The sequence below is a fragment of the Mustela putorius genome, unplaced genomic scaffold (genome assembly GCF_011764305.1).
Source record: "Mustela putorius furo isolate JIRA1106 unplaced genomic scaffold, ASM1176430v1.1 tig00000589_pilon_pilon_pilon, whole genome shotgun sequence".
NCBI lineage: Eukaryota > Metazoa > Chordata > Mammalia > Carnivora > Mustelidae > Mustela > Mustela putorius.
This window is the reverse complement of record NW_025421425.1, coordinates 5,892,302-5,912,352: the sequence shown is the minus strand read 5'-3', so window position 1 is coordinate 5,912,352 and position 20,051 is coordinate 5,892,302. Positions and strand designations below refer to the sequence as shown.

General features: G+C 44.4%; 1 protein-coding gene across 4 annotated transcripts in view; it reads right to left on the bottom strand.

Annotated features, from left to right (window-relative positions):
• The window catches only part of TRIO (trio Rho guanine nucleotide exchange factor), a 224,991-nt gene that overhangs the window by 96,327 nt on the left and 108,613 nt on the right, over positions 1–20,051 (bottom strand). For all 4 annotated transcript variants that reach the window (XM_013060766.1, XM_013060767.2, XM_045082027.1 and 1 more), the window contains 8 exons: positions 17,128–17,250; positions 10,146–10,340; positions 9,936–10,051; positions 9,086–9,152; positions 8,364–8,473; positions 7,318–7,387; positions 6,599–6,688; positions 1,950–2,042 (listed from right to left, as the gene is read on the bottom strand). In XM_013060766.1, coding sequence (XP_012916220.1) covers positions 1,950–2,042; positions 6,599–6,688; positions 7,318–7,387; positions 8,364–8,473; positions 9,086–9,152; positions 9,936–10,051; positions 10,146–10,340; positions 17,128–17,250 — 864 coding nt within the window. The remainder of the gene's footprint in view (positions 1–1,949; positions 2,043–6,598; positions 6,689–7,317; positions 7,388–8,363; positions 8,474–9,085; positions 9,153–9,935; positions 10,052–10,145; positions 10,341–17,127; positions 17,251–20,051) is intronic.

Genomic DNA, 20,051 nt, shown 5'->3' with positions numbered 1-20,051 from the left:
ACCGCGCCGGTATCCACAATCACACACTGTGTGTGCCCTTGTGCACAGGATGGTTAGCAAAGCGCAAGTGATCCGATCACACCTCCCGAGTGTGATTCCATTTCAGACGCACTTAGAGGAACATCTGCTATTAAACGGAGGGTGACAAGGACAATAAATGCATGTTCTGGCAGGCTCCAGGGTATTTTCTTACCAGCGTATGAATGGTGATAGTAAGCAATAGTAACCAGCACTCTCTGGGTCCTAGCAATCCCCAAGAGGAACAGGGCCCTGCAGGGAGCTCTGGCCTCATACTGGATAGTTTTAGAGCAATCTGGCACCAAACAAGCACTTTCACTCATGACCAGATGGTCTTTACCTATTATTCTAAGGAGCTTGGCAAGAAAAAAAGTGCTTAAGAATGCTATGTACAGAAATTAACCTCACTGGCAGAAAACACTCCTCGTTGGGGAGCTCAACAGAGCTTATTACTATTCTGCTGAAGAACCCCTGGGCAGAATAACGTGAGGTTCATAAATTAAAGTCCCACTTTAATGGTGATTAGCTAGATGTGAGGTCACTGGAAAAGAGATTTTTAGTGGAAACACATGCTAAAGACAAAATTCTTAAATCCTGAGGACACCAAGAGGTACTTTGCAGAAGTAAAAAGCAGAGGGCTAACGTGAATATAAAGAACTTAACCTCCGGACTTCTATTTCACGTCCGTGGCAAGCTCATATTGCTGCAGTGAGGGCCATAAAAGCACTTAATAAGATTTTGATACAAAAGTGCAGGAGAGCTTTCCCAACAGAAATGTCTCATGATGGTATTACTTTAACAAAAGAATATGGCCACTTCTGTTTCTAGAGTTTTCTCATACCAGAAAGAGAAAGTGTTTCAGGATTTCATAACTCCATCTCTGAACTTTTTTTCTATCTGGGAAAATTACAACATCACCTCCTACTGCTGTGCTAGGGCAGCACCAGGGACAGAGTTAGATTCACAAAACAGGGGTCCCAGGATGAGGGCAGGTGGCTTACTCTCACGCTGGGTAATGTTCTCCGGCCACGTAAACAGCACACACATCACTAGGTAGAGCTGGTAGATTCTTATTCTCATAGTTAAGAAAACGTACAATACGACGCATTCTGTGACAACAATCACAAATTCCAAGTTTCCTCTCCCATTCTACTGTTAAATCCTTAAGATTATTAGAAGTGGGTTTTTTTGTTTTTTTGTTTTTTTTTGCGGTATAATTGACACACACCATTATGTTAGTTTCAACAGTATGACATAAGGATTTGCTATTTGTATATATTGCAAAATGATCACAATAATTCTAGATAACACCCACCAGCATACCGAGTTATAGGATGACTTTCACCCACCATTCATAACCAAGAGAAAGTGGAGATCAGTTTGCCTTGTGAACAACACGCTCCATAAATAAGTGTGTGATACGTGACTAGACGTCACAAGGAGGACTAGCCGAGGGTGAGCTACTTGACCCGCAGCTCCACATGGGTTTAGAACAGAGCCCAGATGCCAGTGACCCAGGGATGATGGCGGGCACAGCCCTTCCCCTCACAGGCTCACTTCCAGATCTGCAGACCAGGTGAACTTAACACACGCAGAGCACAGAGCACAGCGTGCGTCCCATAGTCAGTGAGCCAGTGTCAGCCTGGGACACAGATACCAAGGGATCTAGACTTCACAATCTCTTTTCTCAGTGTATGTTAGGGACCAGGGTCAGTCATCAAAGTTCAGGTGCCTAATCAAGGAATAGTTTCTTATTTCCCCGCTGCACTGAGAAACTGATCAGGGTAACAAATGACAATGCATTAAAAAAAAATTAATTGGCTAGGTGTTATTTCAAAAATTCAGGGTACTTGACATAAACAGAGAAAAAATGTCAAAATAATAATGCACAGTTCACAAAATTCTGCAAGTAGAAAATGCTTCATACATACTTTCAAAAGAAGTTGATACTTTGTTATTCGCTGAACTGGCTTAATAAGGTACGAAGAGATGGAATTGGCTAATCCGTGCCGCTGCTGTATTTCCTGAATTAAGAAAAAAAAATAAATGGATATATACTGATGAACATTACTGGGTAAATTAGGTAGCATGAACTAAAACTACATTTTTTACCTTCAAAATGACTATACACATATCACTCTTAGCCTAAGAAATAAAAGTAGAAATCACTATTTACTCTTTCAATATGCTGAACATAAGAATAAGCTAATCACTTTGAACCAGAAGACAGCGTGTTGTCTGGGTTTCTGGCTTTCACGTGCAAACATCAAACAGGCAAGCCCATGACTCCCAGCCATGGAGCCATGGGGCCCACACTGGCCTGGCAACCTCCGCCCACCCTCCCCTGCCCCGGGCTAGCCCTGGTGCGTCAGCCACGAACACTGAGCCACAGACCACATGTGCCCTGTCTCCCACAGCAGCTCTGGCAACTTGGGCCACCGGTGCCCTGGAGCCACAGACCACACCCCTTCCCCCAAGCCTGACTCTCCTGCACAGGGACTCCTCCTTCCTCACTGACACAGTCACACACAACTCAGCCATTTTTCCACCCACGCTCGCAATCCATCTCCTAGCCCAGACTTTCACACAAACCCACTGTACTTGTGCTATCTTGGCTCTTAACGCTCTTCTCAGAAAACTAACTAACTAACTAAATAGATAGATAAAAGGGGTGGGGCACCTGGGTGGATCAGTGGGTGCAGCATCTGCCATCAGCTTGGGTCATGATCCCATGGCTGAGCCCCACAACAGGCTCTGCTCACAGCGGAGTCAGCTTCTCCCTCTGCCCCTCCCCCCTACTCATGCTTCTCTCTCTCTCTCTCTCTCCCTCTCGCTCTTTTACTCACACTCTCTTTGGAATAAATAAAATCTTTTTTAAAAAAGGGTTATCAGGCACCTGGGTGGCTCAGTGGGTTAAGCCTCTGCCTTTAGTTCAGGTCATGATCCCAAGGTCCTGGGATCGAGTCCCGCATCCGGCTCTCTGCTCAGCAGGGAGCCTGCTTCCCCCCTCTCTCTCTGCCTGCCTCTCTGCCTACTTGTGATCTCTCTCTCTCTCTCTGTCAAATTAATAAATAAATAAAATCTTTAAAAAAATAAAAATAAAAAAGGGTTATCTACTAATAGTTTGCGCTTCAAATGTGATTTAAAAACTACCACCTCTTTGTATTCTCAATATTCTCAGTCTGTGGGTCATCTCGACTAAGCTCCTCAGGAACCGAGCATCGCTCAGAGATTCATGTGGCCACTCTCCCTACGGTGTGCCGGCTGCCAGAATCACCGAATCACGGGTCACTCACGCAACAGGCAGATTAGAGTAAAAACTTAGCAATTCTTCCTCTGCCTTCCAAATCACAAGAGGAGCCTTAAGTTTCTCTTCAGTGACAGATGTTCAAAAATGTGGGATTTATGATTTAATGATTATGATACATGTATTCATGATGTCCCATCTAAATGATATCTTTTCATATACAGTATAATGTACAAATCCCATGTACGGGCCACCGAGTTCTGACAATGTCAACATACTTGCAATCGAGTACATACAGAGTATTTCCAACATCACAGGAAGTTCTTCATACCCCTTTCTAACCAGTTCCCCCCACACACAACCCCCCCCACCACCAAGAGACAACCCCTATTCTGTTTTCTATCACCTAATCAGTTCTGCATATTCTAGAATTTCATATAAAAGGAATCATACAGAATATATTCTTCTATGTCTAGCTTCTCTCAGCCCACGTTTTGGAGATGAATCTTTGCTATTTCTGTATCAGGAGTTTATCCCTTCATACAGCTGAGAAGTATTCCGTTTCATGCACACCCCACAAAACATCTGAGACATATTGCAATGTGTTTTGAATACCATTTTAATAACATTCAGAAATGCATCTCTGATATTTCTAAACACCAATCTCACTATTTTTGTTGACATTTTTAATACCTTATCATAGGATTATACTGCTCAAAAATGACAAGAGAGAAACGAATATCTAATGGGAAAAAGATAGTCTCTTCAACAAATGGGTGTTGGGAAAGTTGGACAGCAACGTGCAGAAGAATGAAACTGGACCCCTTCTTACACCATACACAAAAGTAAACACAAAATGGAATAAAGGCACAAATGTGATACTATAAAAATCCCTGAAGAGAGCATAGGCAGCAATTTCCATGACACTGGCCACAGCAACATTTTTCTAGAGATAATGCCTCCTGAGGCAAGGGAAATAAATGCAAAAATAAACTACTGAGACAACAGAAAAATAAAGAGCTTCTGCACAGTGAAGAAAACAAGCAACAAAACTAAAAGACATCTTCTGAGTGGAAGAAAGCATTTGCAGATGACATATCTACTAATACTGGATTAGTAACCAAAAATACAGAAAGAACTCATACAACTCAACTCAACACACACAGACACACACTCCAATTAAAATGGGCAGAGGATATGAACAGACATTTCTCCAAAGACATCCAGATGGCCAACAGACATAAGAGAAGACACACAACATCACTCGTCATCAGAGAAATGCAAATCAAAACTATAGTAAGATATCATTTCACACCTGTCAGAATGGATAAAATAAAAAGTATAAGAAATAACAGGTGTTGGTGAGGATGTGGAGAAAAAGGAACCTTCTAGTACTGTTCCTGGGAATGCAAACTGGTGCAGTCACTCTGGAAAACAGTATGGAGGTTCCTCAAAAAGTTAAAAATAGAGCTACCCTACCCTACAATCCAGGAATCATACCACTTGGGTGTTGACCCAAAAAATACAAAGACACTAATTCGAAGGGAAACATGCACGCCTACGTTTATAGCAGCATTATCCATAACAGCCAAACTATGGAAGCAGCACAAGCGTCCACTGACTGATGGATGCATGAAGAAGATGTGGTTCATCTATACAATGGACTATTATGCAGCCGTCAAAAGAATGCAAGCTTGCCATCTGCAATGACACGGATGGAGCTAGAGAGTATTCGGCAAAGCAAAGTCACTCAGAGAAAGACAAATACCACCCGATTTCACTCAGCTGTGGAATTTAAGAAACAAAACAAATGAACAAAGTAAAAAAAAAAAGAGAGAGAGAAACACACACACAAACCAAGGAAGAGACTCTGAACTACAGCGAATCCACTGATGGTTATCAGAGGAGAGGTGGGTGGAGGTATGGGAGAAACCGAGATGGGGATTAAAGAGTTTACTTATCATGAGAAAATAAAATGATTAGAGAAAATAAGACCAAAATGGCTATGAGATCAGAGTATTTTTCTAAAACCCCATCAGAGATTTAATCCTGCTGAAATAAGAAAGTTCGCTTTTTCTAAAAAGCTGTTAAAAAAAACTTCTGTGCTTCTAAAATTGTACTTTGGATGGCAGGGGCAGAGAACGGGGCGTTAAGAGGATGGCCTCGTTCACTGGTCAGTGGTAAATCTCAAACACAGACACCCGCGGCGCTCATTGAGCCCCAGAAAGATGGGCAACATCCCGTAGGGTGGGAACTGACAGCGAGACATCTGTGAGATCCCTCAGTTAGATAAGCAGAATTTCCTTTATCCTTAAAGGTGTTTTAGGGCAAAGGGTTTTGGTTTTTTTTTTTTCATTCGATTCCATATGCCACATGCTCTCTGTGCTTAGACCATACAGAATTCTAACTCTGCATATGGCCTTGATGTTGAGTTTCATCTGATGGTAAAGAGCGAGGAAGGTGTGAAAACCTGACAAGAAAGGGCAGCACGAGGCTGGGAGAGCTGACCTGGTATTTACAAAGGCACTCATGTGGGCTTACTGGTCACAAGAACGACCACTAAAATAGGGCCATCTCCAGGGCTCCACGGCAAAGACAGAAGTTAAAATGTACCCTAATTTCCCAGATGTCCAGAAAAGAGCATCACGCATGGCCACGCACACACATAAGAACAGAAAAAAATCTAAAATTCTCACAGCCTTTATACCAAATTACACGTGATACTGAAAAATACTCTTTTAATCACGATGTATTCAGCACACTTGTCTATATTCCGGAGACCCAAGAAGCTTTCTTTATATTACTTCCATAAGGCTCCAACTGCCTTTGTACAAAATCACCTCCCTGCAATATCTTTCAAAAAAAGAGGACCTACATGTATGCTTACACCAATGAGAATATATTTAAAGAGCCTCCCAATGATCTTAGTTGTTACAGTGCTAGTTGTAAAAATTTTACTGATAAGCCACTTTTGGAAATCAATCACATGATAAAAATGGGAAAAATAAATGAATAAAAAAGATTCAAAGGTTCAAAGATTCTTTTTCCTTCATAGAAGGTAAAGCAGGTTTATAGTCTACACCTTCTGCACATGATATTACATTTAAGAATGGCTATATATAAATAGTAAGTGAGCTCATATACACACGGACCTGTTGAAATCTTAGAAGGATCTTTTAGAAACACAAGACTATCCCACCATAAATGCAACAGATAAAAATGAAAACACTCCCTCCCATCCATTAGGTGAAAGCTATGAGCAGTGTGGCATCTTGATGTTTACCAAACACAATGCAGACGACTTTACTGCTTCACCAGGGGTCTCTTACTTACGTCAAAGTAGGATCCCGCATGCTCTAATATCAGCTGAGTAGAATCAGGCTTATTTTTGCAGTAGGTGACATACATCTGAAACTTGTCTGCCTGTAAACAAGAAAAATTAGAATATCTCTTTCAAATCAAATGGCAGTAAGTCAAAATATGATAGACTTTTATGTAGAAAAGTAGCTATGGGGATGAAGGAAATTTAAGCTCTACATAAAGAGACCCTATTTTATACTGAAAGTTGTTAAAAATAAGAAATGCCATCTCCTGCTACCATACCTGCAGAAACCTCCCTCAGCCCAGTAAGTCAGGGCTGGGCACACCCTCCCTGCTCCCACAGACACTGAGGCAAACCCCGGCGTCCTGTATGGAGGGCAGGGCACAAACACAAGGCGACCGTCCGCCTCTCTTCTGGATTGAAGACCCCTCCCACCCCATCACTGGCCCCCCAGGCGTGGCCGGGCACTCATGTGTCCCTATGAATCCCCAGGGCCACTCACAGGCCCCATACACCAGATGTTCAAATGTTCCACTTCAAACCATCGCAACTACCAATAAAAAGCTCATTCCACATGACTATCTGGCTAGAAAATGTAATTCTTAGAGGCAAAGCCCACTTCTCTGTAAGCCGACACTGCAGAAGATGGTGACAGAAGAAAAATGAACCATATTCTTTCCAACTTCCTGCAAAGCCACAGCTGTGAGAATGAGGAGCCGAGGGTCCTCACCCAGGTGACAAAGCAGTGTCCCACGTCCTCCGGCAGCTGCTCGTATTTCTCCAGCTCCTTCAGGAATATGCTGCAGAGTCAAAATGGTATTGTATTATTAATAGGGTTTAACACACTTTACCAGTGAGCTAAGCCAGAAATCAGACCAAGCAGGCCAAGCATACCATTTCAACCAAATGCTGTGACACATCTACACCATCTAGATTTTAAAGATTTAACAAAACAGGTAGCTCTTAACTAGGCTAGGTTATTGTGACTTTCAATCAGCTAACATGTTTAGCCCTTAAGCACTTCCTAATACAAAGTCTACCCCAACAGCCTACTTCCGGGGGAGTGCTTTGTTCAGTAGCTAAGGATGTTATTTAGGGATACAGATAAACAGTCAGAAGAAGTCACTGAGATTTCAGTGTGTTTTGCTGGGGTGTGTGTGGGGGGGGTGGTGGCTGGGGCGTGAGGAAGAGTCCGGCAGCTTCGGCCCCATCATTATCCTTCCACAGGCTACTGGGCTGCAGAGACTCTGTCCAAAGCAACTTGTGCCTTTTCAAACAACAACAACAACAAACAAACAAACAAACAAAACAAAAGAAAACCCTTAAAAATAAAACCAAGTGCCTCCTATGGCCAATGGACAGAGCATCTTATTTTGGTCAGACTACACATCTGTTCTGTCCTCAGTTTCTCCTTTCTTCTTGGAAAAAAACACATGACCACACATCGGCCAGCAGCCCCGGAGAGCTCTCCTTTAATTCTGAGAAGGAATGGACGTAGCAGCTGGTGACACAGCTTCCTCCAAACACAGTGTTCACACTTCCCCTGACCTTACTTCTGTGGCAGGGAAGCACATGGAAAAAGCTGAATCTCTATAAAAAGCGTCTCTACAGTGTCGGGGTCTTTTGACGAAAGCCCAACAGGGATCATTCATATTTCAACAGATTCAATGAAACGGATGCTTAATTCAGTTGGAAGCTTCCATTTCTTGTTGTGACACTGCAGCACAGTACCTAGATTTCAAGAGTAACCGGCTCCCCAAAGATAAAGCCACTCACTTATTATGAAACTCATAGATTTCCTGCATGTTCCCGAAGATAACAAGCTCTCTGTTTACGATGCCGGCCGGGATCTCCTCCACCCCGCTGGTCATTTCCCACAGGTACGTCTGGTCAGGAGGGAAACAGAGGGATTATACAAAAACTGACAGCACACGTCCAAGAAACAGCTACTCCTGACATCTGTAATACACACCCAGAGTTCAGGAATCACTGAAAAACACATCTGAAGACTGTAGCTTTTTATAAAACAACATGAAAAACCTTTCCCCAAAAAAGTCCCCGCAGTTTCTATAAGCACTTGGAAAGAGTTCCTATACATTCCAGCTCAAAACTTTCTATCCCCGGCTGCGAGTTTTGGAGTTACCCTATTTTGCAAGGTATGACAAATATTCTTTCAAACTACTGAGAGGACGAGCTGCCCATCACAATTAGTGGGCACATTTCTCTGAAGCTGCTGTAAAATTCTGTACAAAGAGACTGTCAGCCAGGCCGTCATGTGATGAATGGAATGAGAGGGTTACTGCTGTGTCATCTCTGGGATGAGCAAAACACAGGCTGGAACCACACCGAAGAGCGGAAACAAGAGAAGCAGGCTGCTGAGGCACACTTCAACTCTCAGAAGCAACAAAAAGTGTGATTATTTTAAGAATCGCCAACAGGTTGGGATAACAAACTCGCTTAGACCTAATCTAAATAAACACGCAAAAAAACTTACTTACATCCATACACTCGCGGAGGTCTCTTACGTAAGCCTTTTCAGTTTGAATTAGCTCAGCCATGATGAACCTTCAAAAGAGGAAGACAGCGGGGAGCTCAGCTTACGGGCAGGACACATGCTCTTTTTAACTACCTACTTTGATGGTTTACAAAATAATAAGGCAGTTTTAAAAGCATCAGTCAGTAAGGTGTACTGACTGAGTTAAGAACAGATAGGACAATAATAGTACACAGCCACCGATTCAAAGGAAAAACCATTTTGGAAAACATTCTGTTGAGGTCCCCGCAGGTCAGGGCTTCTCACTCAGCACCGCTGACACCTGGGGGCAGAGAGCGCTCTGCTTGGGGGCTGTCCTGTGTCGTGGAGGAGGTCAGCAGCATCCCTGGTCTCCAAACACTGAATGCTGTTGCACATACCCCCTCCCCACGGTGTGACAACCAAAAATGTCTCCACATGGGGCGGAATGTCCCCCAGCCAGGAACCCCTGGTTTAGGACTATCCTGTCTTCATGAGTGTCTAGTACAGTGCACCAGTCGGCAATTCTGAAACGGCCCCATGTGTGTTATTTTTCCCCTTGGTACTACTACTTACTCATGACCTACTGATGACCAATGACCCTAAAACAGTTTGGCAACCCTGTAGGAAATGGAGGCACAGGGATGAAAACAAGTCACGGTTTCTGAAGCAGGTGACAAGGGACAGTGGCGTCTACGCTGCGAAAACGCTGCACACCCAGAGCAGCACAACGGATCAGCGCCATTTGGTTTCAGACACACACACAAGCATGTCTGTCCAAGTGACGGTCCCTTCACTTGCTCCGCGAATCCCAGCAGGTTCGGAGACCGGCTTACTCTTTCCTGCGGGCCGACTTCCGTTTCTCTTCATTGAGCTCATGAGCGGCATCGCGAAGCTTCACCTCCGACCCAGGGACACTGGCGGGGATTATGTCTAGCTGAAGACTTTTGCTCTGTGGAGGAAGAGAGCCAAGCAACTTCAGTTAATTCAACCTGGGCATGACACGAGCAAGAACACCTTTACTCTGTGCGCACAAGGCAATTTACCGATTTGTTGGAATCTGAAGAAATCCCCAGGGCTTTCTCCAAAGAGGTCCTGTACTTCTCCATCCGCAGAGAGAAATCCCTGTACCTCTTATCCACTGCAGTCACACATTTTTTTATCTCTGCCGCATGGGCATGCCCTTTTTCACAAAAGCCGTCAGCCAGCTGTATCAATAGCTTCACTCTCTCTTTGGTTTGCTGCAAAAAAACAACAGGAAAGTATTGTGAGGCAAATGAACTCAACTGCCAGAGACCAGAAACATAGTGGCAACTTGCCTACCGCTCTGAGCTCCCAACAGGGAAAAACCACAGGGGACAGAAACTTTCACCAAAGCTCCAAGTCCACCCATTCATCTCCCTGATTCTAGCCGAGCTACCTCTCCTCCGCTTGCCACAAAGAATGGCAGGTTTATGACCTTGAGAACCACCAGGCAAAAATCTAGCTTTCCCTCGGCAACGTCTCCATTGGGTCGATGCTCAGGAGTACCCTGTTGAAGGAAGACAGGAATGCTCGCTCAGACTCCCTCAGCGCCCTGTGACTCTCCACCACGGACCTGCTACATGCACCAGCTACAGAGACGCTCCCTGCTGCCCGCAGGTCCATGGCCCGCGCCTTTAGGGCAGCAGTGGTCATATACAGACGCCAGATTTCCAGCCGCCAGCGTGGCAGAGGATCTCCCCCCGGCAGACCCTCCACGGATCCTTGGAGCAAGTCCACCTCGCATGTTCATTTCTCCTTCAGCTCTCAGTAGAAATGGAGGAAAAATCACTAGTCGGGAAATTATCTTCCTAGAGGTATTTTAAATGTCCTTCGCTGTTGTAGAGCTCCCTCTCAAAAAAGTTATTTTGTTTGTGTATGTACTTAGAGAAGATATCTTAATTAACTTAAACATAACTTGCTTACTTTTCTTCAAGTTAAAGATAAGCCTAAAACATTGGTTTAGCGTTTATGGCAGTGACTTCACTCAACTGATTTTTCCACCACATCCTTCCCGTGTGTTCCGACAAGGAGGCTTCCTTCAACGTTCCCGCTGGCTCTTGCAACGAGTACAGTTACTCCTCTGGCAGGGAACCTGATTTTTTCCACTGGACTTTATCGAGAAAATCTCTATGCCTAATATTCAGGAAGCTGACTTTAAACCCCCCCAACAGGTGTACATGAGAGCAGAGGCCTCAAAAAAAAAAAAAAGAAAAGAAAAGAAAAGAAAAGAAAAGAAATCCCAAAAGGATAAAGGTCAGAGCTCAAAACCTGGATAAATTATCTTAGTTTATACAGTAAGTCTGAGGCAGAATTCACTAGGCTACCTGTAAAGCCAGCTGTCAAAATCCTTGGGCTCTGCACAGAACCCCCCGGGGTGACCTCACTGCAGCCGAGCACCCGACTGGCCAGTGTCCAGCATGTGGGCCCTACAGAGGCTCCCTGTCTCCATTTCTTTGCCCCAGCACCCCTCCAGCCCGGGATGCTATTCCCCCAGATGTCTCCGTGGCTCCTTTTGGTCTCCGCTTGACTAAAGGCCCCCTTCTCAGCAGGCCCCTCCCTGATTCCCTTAAAATTACGACTTTCCCTTCCTTTCATAGCTATCAGCTTCCTTACCCTATCAGCTCTACTTGTCCCCAAGGCACAGATCACCTCCTAACAAGGACCCAGCTTACTTACTACCATTACTGCCTGTCTGTCTCTTGTTAGAATGTAACCACCACAGGACCAGGATACCTGTTTTGCTCACTCATTGCCATCTGCCTGGCGCATAATGGACATTTACCAAATATTTCTTGAAAAAATAAATTAACATTAGGTTCTTTGTGCAAGTATGTATATGCCTGGAACTTTAACTGGCGTGGTAGTTACTGTAACAGGCATTAATATAATACTTTTCAAAAAACAAGTGAAAACAAAACTCAGATACAATCATGTCTCTGTGGAAAAAAAATTAACTACTGCAGATTCTATTCAAGCTGTTTATTGGAAAAAGTCAGCAAAACTTAAACTACCCTGAAGTTGACAGAGCTTTCATCTGGTATGGAAATGAACTCGGGTTGAGGGAGCTAACAGGAAAAGATTTGTCATCAGATCTTTTCTTTAAGAGAGGGAAAGGTGGAGGGGAGGTACAGAGGAAGAGGGAGAGAATCTTAGACAGACTCCTTACCCAGTGCACAGCCCAACATAGTGTTTGATCTCAGGATCCTGAGATCATGACCTGAGCCAAAATCAAGAGCTGGACATTCAACCGACTGAGCCACCCAGACGCCCCTCAACCAAATCTTCACTTACCAACACATCTTTCTGGATATGTTAAGAAGAGACTAAATATAAACCAAATAAAGAAGTCAAAGTTTCAGACTTGGAAGCATACATTCCAAGAGGAAGTTAACTTATTAAATTTTATTATGAATTTTATTATTATTAAATTTACTATGAATTTTAATTTGAAATTATTAAATTTTATTTTATTAAATTTTAATATGAAAGACAATTAATAGGAGTATGGTGGGATTATTAACAAACTGCGTTGCCTAGATAAGGTTACACTGCTGTGTGCCCAGATACTACTGTGCTGAGAAGCACAAAGAAGGTTCTGTGTGACAGCCAGGGAGCACCTATCTTCCCATGCACCATCGGTGAAGGGTACTCAGAGTTATGCGTATCGTTAACGAGGCAAGAAAACTGTGTCCCATCTTAAGCACCAAGGTCACCAAAGTGAAGATAAAAAGGACAACTGAAAGGGAAAACAAAAACACCAAGAACGGGCAGGAGGGTTTTTGCCTAGTACACATCATACAAAACAGACCAGGTGCCAATGTGTAACACCACCAACAGGCTACTACTGAATAGGACACTAGATGCCGCAGAAGGTGGCCTAGAGGCAGAGCCTGGTAGCTTGCAACTTTATTTAACCATCGGTAGTCAGTTTCTCCAATAGCTGTGGCCGAGCCACTCCCTCAACCATGGCCTCCCTCCTCCCTCCCTGATGGCTGTCTGCTTTCTCTCATTACTTCGCACGCACATGAATATATATTTACCCATTCGTCTTGTTATTGCCTGTTTCTCTAACTAGAAACGGCAGTCCATGAGGCCAGCACGAGGAGTGGTTTCTGGTGAGTGGCAAGGGCTCTGTGAATAATGACTGAATTAATGTGATAAAAGTGAAGTATGATGAATCTGCTCATTCATGAACCTTTTATATCTTGATATATATTTTTTTAATTGGTGTTTTTTAAATGTATGCATTGAATTCAAAACTCAAAAGGTAAAAGAGGATACAAAGTGGAAAGTCTTCTTGCCCTGCCTTCCCATGACCTGTCTCAGTGATCAACATCCTATGTTATCATTCCAGAAACGTTTTAGTACAGAAGGGATTACACCTATATTTTATTCTCTCTCTCATTTTGTACCTAAATGCTTGCACAGAATAAGCCCTGCTCTACACCAAGTACTTCCCATTTAACAACTCAATTATCCTCCGCCACTAGAACACAAGCAACACCCTTGTTTCATGTTGAGAGCAGCATATTGTTTCTATGAGCTAATGCGCTTGCACTGATGGGCCCTTCATGCTGCTCCTGAGCATGTTCATCTGCGCACGTGCAGAGGCTGCATTTCGAGATGTGGGCCTGGGGGGCTGGGCAGAAAGTGCGTCTGTGATGATGGTTGGTGATACGGTGACACCCGCAGAGGTCACCTCCATTCACCACTCCCAAGACAACAGCTGCAAGCTTCTTGATCTTTGCCAATCTCTTGGGTGAAAACAGAACACACTGCAGTTCTGATGTGTAATTTTATTTTAGATAAATTTGACAATTTCATATATTTAAAAGCCATTTGTAATTCTTTTCCTGCGAGCCCTCGTTAACATCTTTTGTTTACTTTCTTGTTTTGTCTCAGTGATTTAGAAAAGCTCTTTACTTCTAAGAAATCAGCCCTTTGTGATATGAACTGTGTATTTATCTTCTCTGCTTTTTGTCTTTTAGTTACAGTGGACTGCCCGTTAGCAATTTTCATATTTTATTGTGTGTGTGATTTTTATCTTTCTTTTATGGGCTTGGGTTTTGTGTCCTGTTATTTCTTCTAGTGGGTCAGGTTTTCACTGCTGCTACTTCAGCCCTTTTTCTGACACTTACCTTGGTATCAAGGTGGGATATGAATCCAACTCAGTTTTTCTCCAAAAGGCTACTTAACACTATGAAAAAAAACTTTCTACCTCTTTTAAAATGAAGTATTATACAAGTCTTCATCATTATTTCTAGAGACTCTTACAGAAGTAGATTTTTATTGTAAAAGAATGCAAATGTTGTAATTTGAACGACCTCATCAGTCAGCACAATCAGGGGCTTGTAGAAAAGTAAAAGCAAACTGAATTTCTGAGTCTACCAGCTCAAAGGATCTTTACTCATTATGTTCTTAAGTAAGCAGAAATCCAGAAAGGACGCACATTCAATGGTCTTGGTCACTTTCTGGCAGATTAAGGCATTTGGCGCTGGGGACACGGGTGGCGGAAGTGTGAAGGCAGGAGGAGGCCGTGGATCCGACTCCAGTGTGCTTATGTAAATACCATGTGGGGCCTTGCTTAAATTTGCTCATTTTCAGATCTCACTCCTAAGGAGTTTAAGTCACTAAGTCTCAAATAAGGACAGAAACTGGCTTTTAAGTAAACTTATGACCTGGATGCAGGTGATGCCTGCAAAACACTTTGAGAAATTATTACATTAAGAGTGGCAAAGGAATGCAGCTGAGTCATAGGTCAGATAGTAACCAAAAGGCTTTACTTCTATTACACTAAATATGTTATAAGAGTAGCCACTGTAACAACAGAGCTGGAAGACCGTCAAGTCAAAGCAAAAAAGAGTCTCTACATAACAAAAGAAAAATGGTTTCTTAAAGACACTGTGAGAGGGGAACAGAAGGCGAGCAACACCTCCAAGGGCCAGAGCAGGGGCTGTCTAATTAAAACAAAGGCAGCCAGAAACCAAAAGAATAAAAAGGCTAAGAAAAAGAACAAGAGGTATTCTTTTCAAAATCTACCAGTTCCTTTTGCCAAAACTGATTCTGTATATTCAGTGAAAGAAAGAGCTCTGTATATCTGGGAAACAGCAAGGTCAGATATTACCTGTGATTTTAGATGCTTATTTTTTACAAAATGCAAGGGCGAAAAGATGCCTGCTACTGCTCATTCTTTAAAAACCATACCCCAAATTTGAGAAGGGAAATTCAGAAATAAAAAATCCTTTCGCATACAGCCCACTGGTGGAACATAGCTGCCATGCTAGTGCACTGCAGAGAGTGGCATTCACATCACATCTGTGTGCCTGGCGCCCCCTGGGGTTGTGCAGCGACAGGGGTGTTTGTGCATAATGACCTGCAGAGGGCAGCATTAACAGAGATGTAAGCTCGTGAAAAGGAACCAATCTTAAATCTACCCTCTGAGTGGGATCTTAGGCATTTTCTTAATACCTATAATCAAAGGCTATTCAAAGAAACAAAGATAGATCATATGAGGCACACAACTATAATTTATTATCCAACTATTAAGAAAAACAAAAATTATACAGCCAAAGTGGTGCTGTATCTAGGAAGCAAAAGGCACGCTCTTACCTGCAGGGGCAGGCAGGTCAGCTCTCCTCAGATGAGTGGGTGGGCGACCTCTGGGTGCTCATGGCCCCTCTGCGTGCAGCTGTCATTGCCTGATTGCCTGAGCCTGCCCCCGAGTCCCAGTGCTCACGGTGCCCCCACCCCCCACCACCAGTGCCAGCTCTTGCCGAGCCCCGCAGGGGTCAATAGTGCCCACAGTGGCACTTGACTGTGTGCTCTTCCAGAGCAAAGACCGGGGGTTCCCAGAGCCCACATCTCGTGGGCGGGCAGAGGGCAGTAAGGAATAGCAAGAGGGGTCAGAAACAGTTACAGAAAACAAAGTACAGATAAACATAATACAAAGTAGCTGTTGCCACTCTAGAGGATTTAACAATTTCCCACTGACGATTTTCAAAGCCACCTTAAGGGCAACACGAGAAAATCATTTTTTTTTAACTTTGCGGGAATACTTCTTTTTAACTAAATAGACTATCCAGCTTAATCACTTATTTCTACCAGTAAATCTGAATTTCCAGTTTTAAAAAAAAATACCACCTCAAATCTATCATCAAAAACAGAGGCACTTCTGAAAATATTACAAAGAATGTATATTCAAAAACTTTGAAAAACAAAAATAAAAATACCACAGGTTGAGAAGGGAACTCTAAAAATCTCAAAACTGTTTTGAGGTAAAACAGCCTCTGTGGGTATATACTCTAACGTGGAAAATGTTCGTGGCAATGTGTGGAGTCTTACAGATTGGCTTAAAAATTCATCTTTACTCACGTATATTACATATGCCATGTGTTTAATTTTACTTCACCTTTCAGGAAGAAAGTGAAGATGAGTCCACTCGCATAAGCCCATGTACAAGCACTACAAGCCCGCAGAGGTGAACTCTGCCAGCCGTACCCCAGACCGATTCCCGACCGGACCGGGCGGGGTGTGAGCAGGGCTATAGCAGGAAGTGTCCCTGACCAGACACCAGGCCAAAGAGTGTCCACAAAACACACCCACACCAAGTCAGTAACACCACACAGTGTTTCCTGAAAATATCAAGTACTCTGAAAAGACCTCGAAAAAGAAAATAAAAAGGAAAAAAAAGTAATGGAAACGACAGAAGAGAAAAGATAAAGGTATTCTGCCAAAATCAGAGGATCCAAAGGGAACACCACATAAAGGGAGGGACAGCTGAGGACAAGCATGAAAGGCAGAAGGAAGTGTCACCTACATTAATGTATGATGAGCCACTGGGGTCCCACTATTTCTCCAATTTTGGGTAAGGAGTTTAAGTGACTTATTTTTTATTTTATTTGAGAATTACCTTATGTACATGAAGTGTCCTGTTCTAGGTTATTCTGGAAAACCTGCTGGGCATCTATGTGACTGAAGAGATGTTTATTACCAACCTGAACCTACCTTGGCAGTGATCTGAAACTCCTCGTGCTCTTTCAGTAGCTCTTGGGTGTGCTGTATGCTTGAGCCCGTGGAGGTGTGTGTGGAAAGATAGAACTCCCCGTTGTCATGGATCCATTCTAAAGCCTAGAGAGGGAAGGAATAGAGACGTTCATGGCTGAGCCCTGGTAAAGGCAGCCCCATTCCATGTGCAGAGCAGGCAGATGTGAAGCCACAAGCCAAGGCTGGCACATACCTAGAAGTACTTGCCTCAAGGACAGATGAGCTTCTGAAATAACTATTGTAAGTCCAAAAGTAAAAGAAAAACCCTGACATTCTAGGAAGCACATCACTTATATCACAATGATTAAACAGTTCAAGAGGTTCTTAGAGCTGTGAAATACAATCACAACAGAAGCAGCGAACACTAAGATCCTTTCTCTAAGATACTGAGAAGGTGTGGATGGGGGGCAATCTGAGAGCCTCACGCTGCTAAATGTTTAGGTCTTATTTCCTCTTCCTGCCTTCACTGAGTATCAGTGGGACCCACCACACTTGCTTTTTGGGGGTCCCATCCCATGATGCCCAAACATGCCATGGGGTTGGGGGACGCCAGCAGAGGATGGGACCTAATCCTTGTGGTGGCAGGAGAGAAGGGAGCACACCTGAGAAGAAGGGGGCCAGAGAGGCTCAGACTGCAAAGACCCAGTTCTAGTGCATACGCAATCTCGTGCCCTTAGATGAAAGTGGTTTTATCACTTCTATTTCCACGAAGCTAAAGTGAAATCAGACTTACTCAAACATATGCATCTAAAAACCCAACACTGTGGGAAAGAAACATAAAAATGGAGAAGCTTTTACATTTGCCGTTTGTAGTCTCTGGGTCATCTGTTGTGCTGTGCTCGTCTTAGAGCAGAAATGTCACCGTGTCTATTAGCTACGTCACAGCACCTACAGCATTTTAGAAGGCCAAGTGAGAAGGAAACCATGACCTGGCCAGATGACTTACCATGCAGCAGATTGCACGGGAATTATGGCGGTCAGGCTACAGCCCGCCCAGGACAGTGTTAACACTGCTGCCGGCTGGAGGCTGAAAGCGATGCTTGTCAATTCCCTCCAAAGGTCCCTGGTTTTTTCGTACTTAATCACACTGTCTCCGGGGGCCTACTGTTGAGTCAGGTGCTACCTGGGGGACTGGGGAATGAGTGGAGCTTCGGCCCTGCCCCTGCAGACTGGGCAGGAAGTGGGAGACGAAGAAAGACACACAAAGACAAATGAGAACTGGGGCACCATACTTAGAACGGAGATCAGCAGAGGCGATGTCTAGGCCAGGAGAGGCTGGCTGGAGAAGCAACAGGTTCGGAAGAACAGGGAGAAACGCAGCAGCAGAGCGGAGTGCGCCGTGGCCACAGGCTGCTGAGCTGGTCTGCTGCGGGGCCTAGAGGAGAAGCTGGAGAGAGACTGGAGGGCAGGAAGGCCCAGGAGCTCACCAGCACAGCCTCGACTTCTTTGTGAGAGCGAACAGGGCTGCCGTGTGGAAAAGGAACTGCAGTACACAGCGAGTAGAAGAAGTAGCCGGTCAGCAAATGGGCTCCAAGACTCAGGGGGGACACGGCTGGGGTTCCTACGGCGTGAGGGGGGGGGCAGATCTGGCAGGGGTGGGAGGGCCGCACCTGTGGGCCTCACGAAGGAGTGGAGGTGGGAAACTGGGAAAGAAAGGAACCAGGTACTACACACCCTGGAAGGTGAGAGGGCACGGGACACACCATGGAAGAGGAGGAGATCCTGGGGGACACAGCTTATAAGATGAGGAGGGGGACACACCCCATAAGACAAGGAGGCCAGGGGGGACACCCACAAAGGACGATGGAGGCTGGGGACACACTCCATAAGATGATGGGGGCTGGGGGACATACCCACATAGGACAATGAAGCCTGGGGGACACACCCCGTAAGATGAGGGGGGACACCCACATAGGAAGATGGAGCCTGGAGGACACACTCCGTAAGACAAGGGGGCCAGCAAAATCAACAAGACAGGAAAAAACAAGTGTTGGCAAGGATGTGGAGAAAGGGGAACCCTCTTACACTGTTGGTGGGAATGCAAGTTGGTGCAGCCACTTTGGAAAACAGTGTGGAGATTCCTCAAGAAATTAAAAATAGAGCTTCCCTATGACCCTGCAATTGCACTCCTGGGTATTTACCCCAAAGATACAGATATAGTGGAAAGAAGGGCCATCTGTACCCCAATGTTCATTGCAGCAATGGCCACAGTCACCAAACTGTGGAAAGAGCCAAGATTCCCTTCAGCAGACAAATAGATAAAAAAGATATGGTCCATGCATACTATGGAGTATTATGCCTCCATCATAAAAGATGAATACCCAACTTTTGTATCAACAGGGACAGGACTGGAAGAGATTATGCTGAGTGAAACAAGTCAAGCAGGGAAAGTCAATTATCATATGGTTTCGGTTATCTGTGGAGCATAAGGAATAACATGGAGGACGTTGGGAGATGGAGAGGAGAAGGGAGTTGGGGGAAATCGGAGAGAGAGATGAACCATGAGACTGTGGACTCTGAGAAAAAAACTGAGGGGTTTGGAGGGGACGGGGTGGGGGGCTGGGTAAGCCTGGTGGTGGGTATTGCGGAGGGCATGTATTGCATGGAGCACTGGGTGTGGTGCATAAACAATGAATCTTGGAACACTGAAAAAAAATTAAAAAGAAAAGATGAGGGGGCTTGGGGGACACCCACAGAAGATGAGGAGGGGGGATAGGGTTCATGAGTCCAGTTCTGGTCTCAGCAAGGCCAAAGTAGATACCACGGAGGCAGCTGGGATTTCTAAATCTGCAGACCCGAAGTGGGGGTCAGGGCTGGGAGGTACCAGCAGAGGAGGTAAGAACACAGGAAAGAGAAGAAAGAGCCATCCCCATACAGCCTAGGAG